Below are 995 nucleotides of genomic sequence, written 5' to 3'. Positions count from 1 at the left end.
CGATGGGTGGGCGGGGGGCGCCGGCTGCTGCTGGGAGCCGCTGGGGGAGCTGGAGAGGGGCTGTGGGCTGCATCCAGCGGGAAGGGAAGCCCCAGCGGCAGGGTTCTGTCTCCTGGAAGGCATTGATCACCCCAAATGTGTGTTAGGAACCGTGGAGGGATGGTGCTGGTTTTATCTGGGCAGGTAGGGTGGGGGATAGATGGGTTTAGAGGTGCCCGAGAGGGAGGGGAGGCCAGGCTGGTTTCCAGCATCAGTTCTTCCAAAGGACGGCCACCATCCCTGCGTGAACTCAAGGGTTCCAGAGAGCTCCTGATGCTGGGGCCAAAACTGCCCCGGGGTGGCTCTGCTGGCACGAGAAGAGGGTCCCCTGGCACAGTCATGTCCCCTTTTCCCAGGGACTGGTGCTAATAAACCCTCGCTGCAGAGGGGCAGCAGGAGCTGGATTATCCTGACAGCACGACGTGGTTTCTGGGTGTCCTGAGTGGGGTGTACTCCCGTGTGAAGGGGTGTCAGGAAGGGTCAGACCCATCCCCGTGGATTTGGCAGCCTCTGGAGGCTCTTCCCCTTGGGTTTTGCCCTTGCAGGTGCTGAGCAGACCAAGCTGGTGTGCGAGCTGGTGGAGGAGTGCCTGGAGCCGGACTGCGTGCGCCTGGTGCTCAGGTCAGGGTGACAGCTCCGCGTCGACCCTCGCTCCTGCCCCGATGGGTCCAGCTGGCTCCGGCCGCTCAGGACCAGCAGCGAGGCCGTGCGAGCGTTGCATCTCCTCTTCCCCATCCTTGCAGCCAGGTCCTGGAGGTGCCTCTGCCGGAGAAGCTCCTGCCGGTGGTGCAGGCGGTGCTGGGGCGGCAGGTGAGGGGACCCCCACTGTCCCCCGGGGTTTCTGTGCCAGCGCTGGGGCACGGACCCAGCTCTCCTCCCCGGTGGTGCCTCTCTTCCAGGAGGTGCTGCCCCCTGATCTCTTCGATCTCCTGGTCCTGGCGCTGTGCCGGCAGGCC

General features: G+C 65.1%; 1 protein-coding gene across 1 annotated transcript in view; it reads left to right on the top strand.

The window, feature by feature from the left end:
• FANCE (Fanconi anemia, complementation group E) overlaps window positions 1–992 on the top strand; it is a gene marked incomplete at both ends in the record, with an annotated part of 2,513 nt that extends 1,521 nt beyond the window's left edge. The window contains 4 exons of the mRNA XM_010073898.1: window positions 1–6; window positions 585–660; window positions 783–849; window positions 939–992. The exon at window positions 1–6 is cut by the window's left edge and continues 118 nt beyond it. Coding sequence (XP_010072200.1) covers window positions 1–6; window positions 585–660; window positions 783–849; window positions 939–992 — 203 coding nt within the window. The remainder of the gene's footprint in view (window positions 7–584; window positions 661–782; window positions 850–938) is intronic.
• Between the last annotated feature and the right edge of the window lie 3 nt (window positions 993–995).

The sequence above is a fragment of the Pterocles gutturalis genome, unplaced genomic scaffold (assembly GCF_000699245.1).
Source record: "Pterocles gutturalis isolate BGI_N339 unplaced genomic scaffold, ASM69924v1 scaffold29476, whole genome shotgun sequence".
NCBI classification, from domain to species: Eukaryota; Metazoa; Chordata; class Aves; order Pterocliformes; family Pteroclidae; genus Pterocles; species Pterocles gutturalis.
Note: the sequence above shows the minus strand (reverse complement) of the source record. Positions and strands in the feature narration are given on the sequence as shown.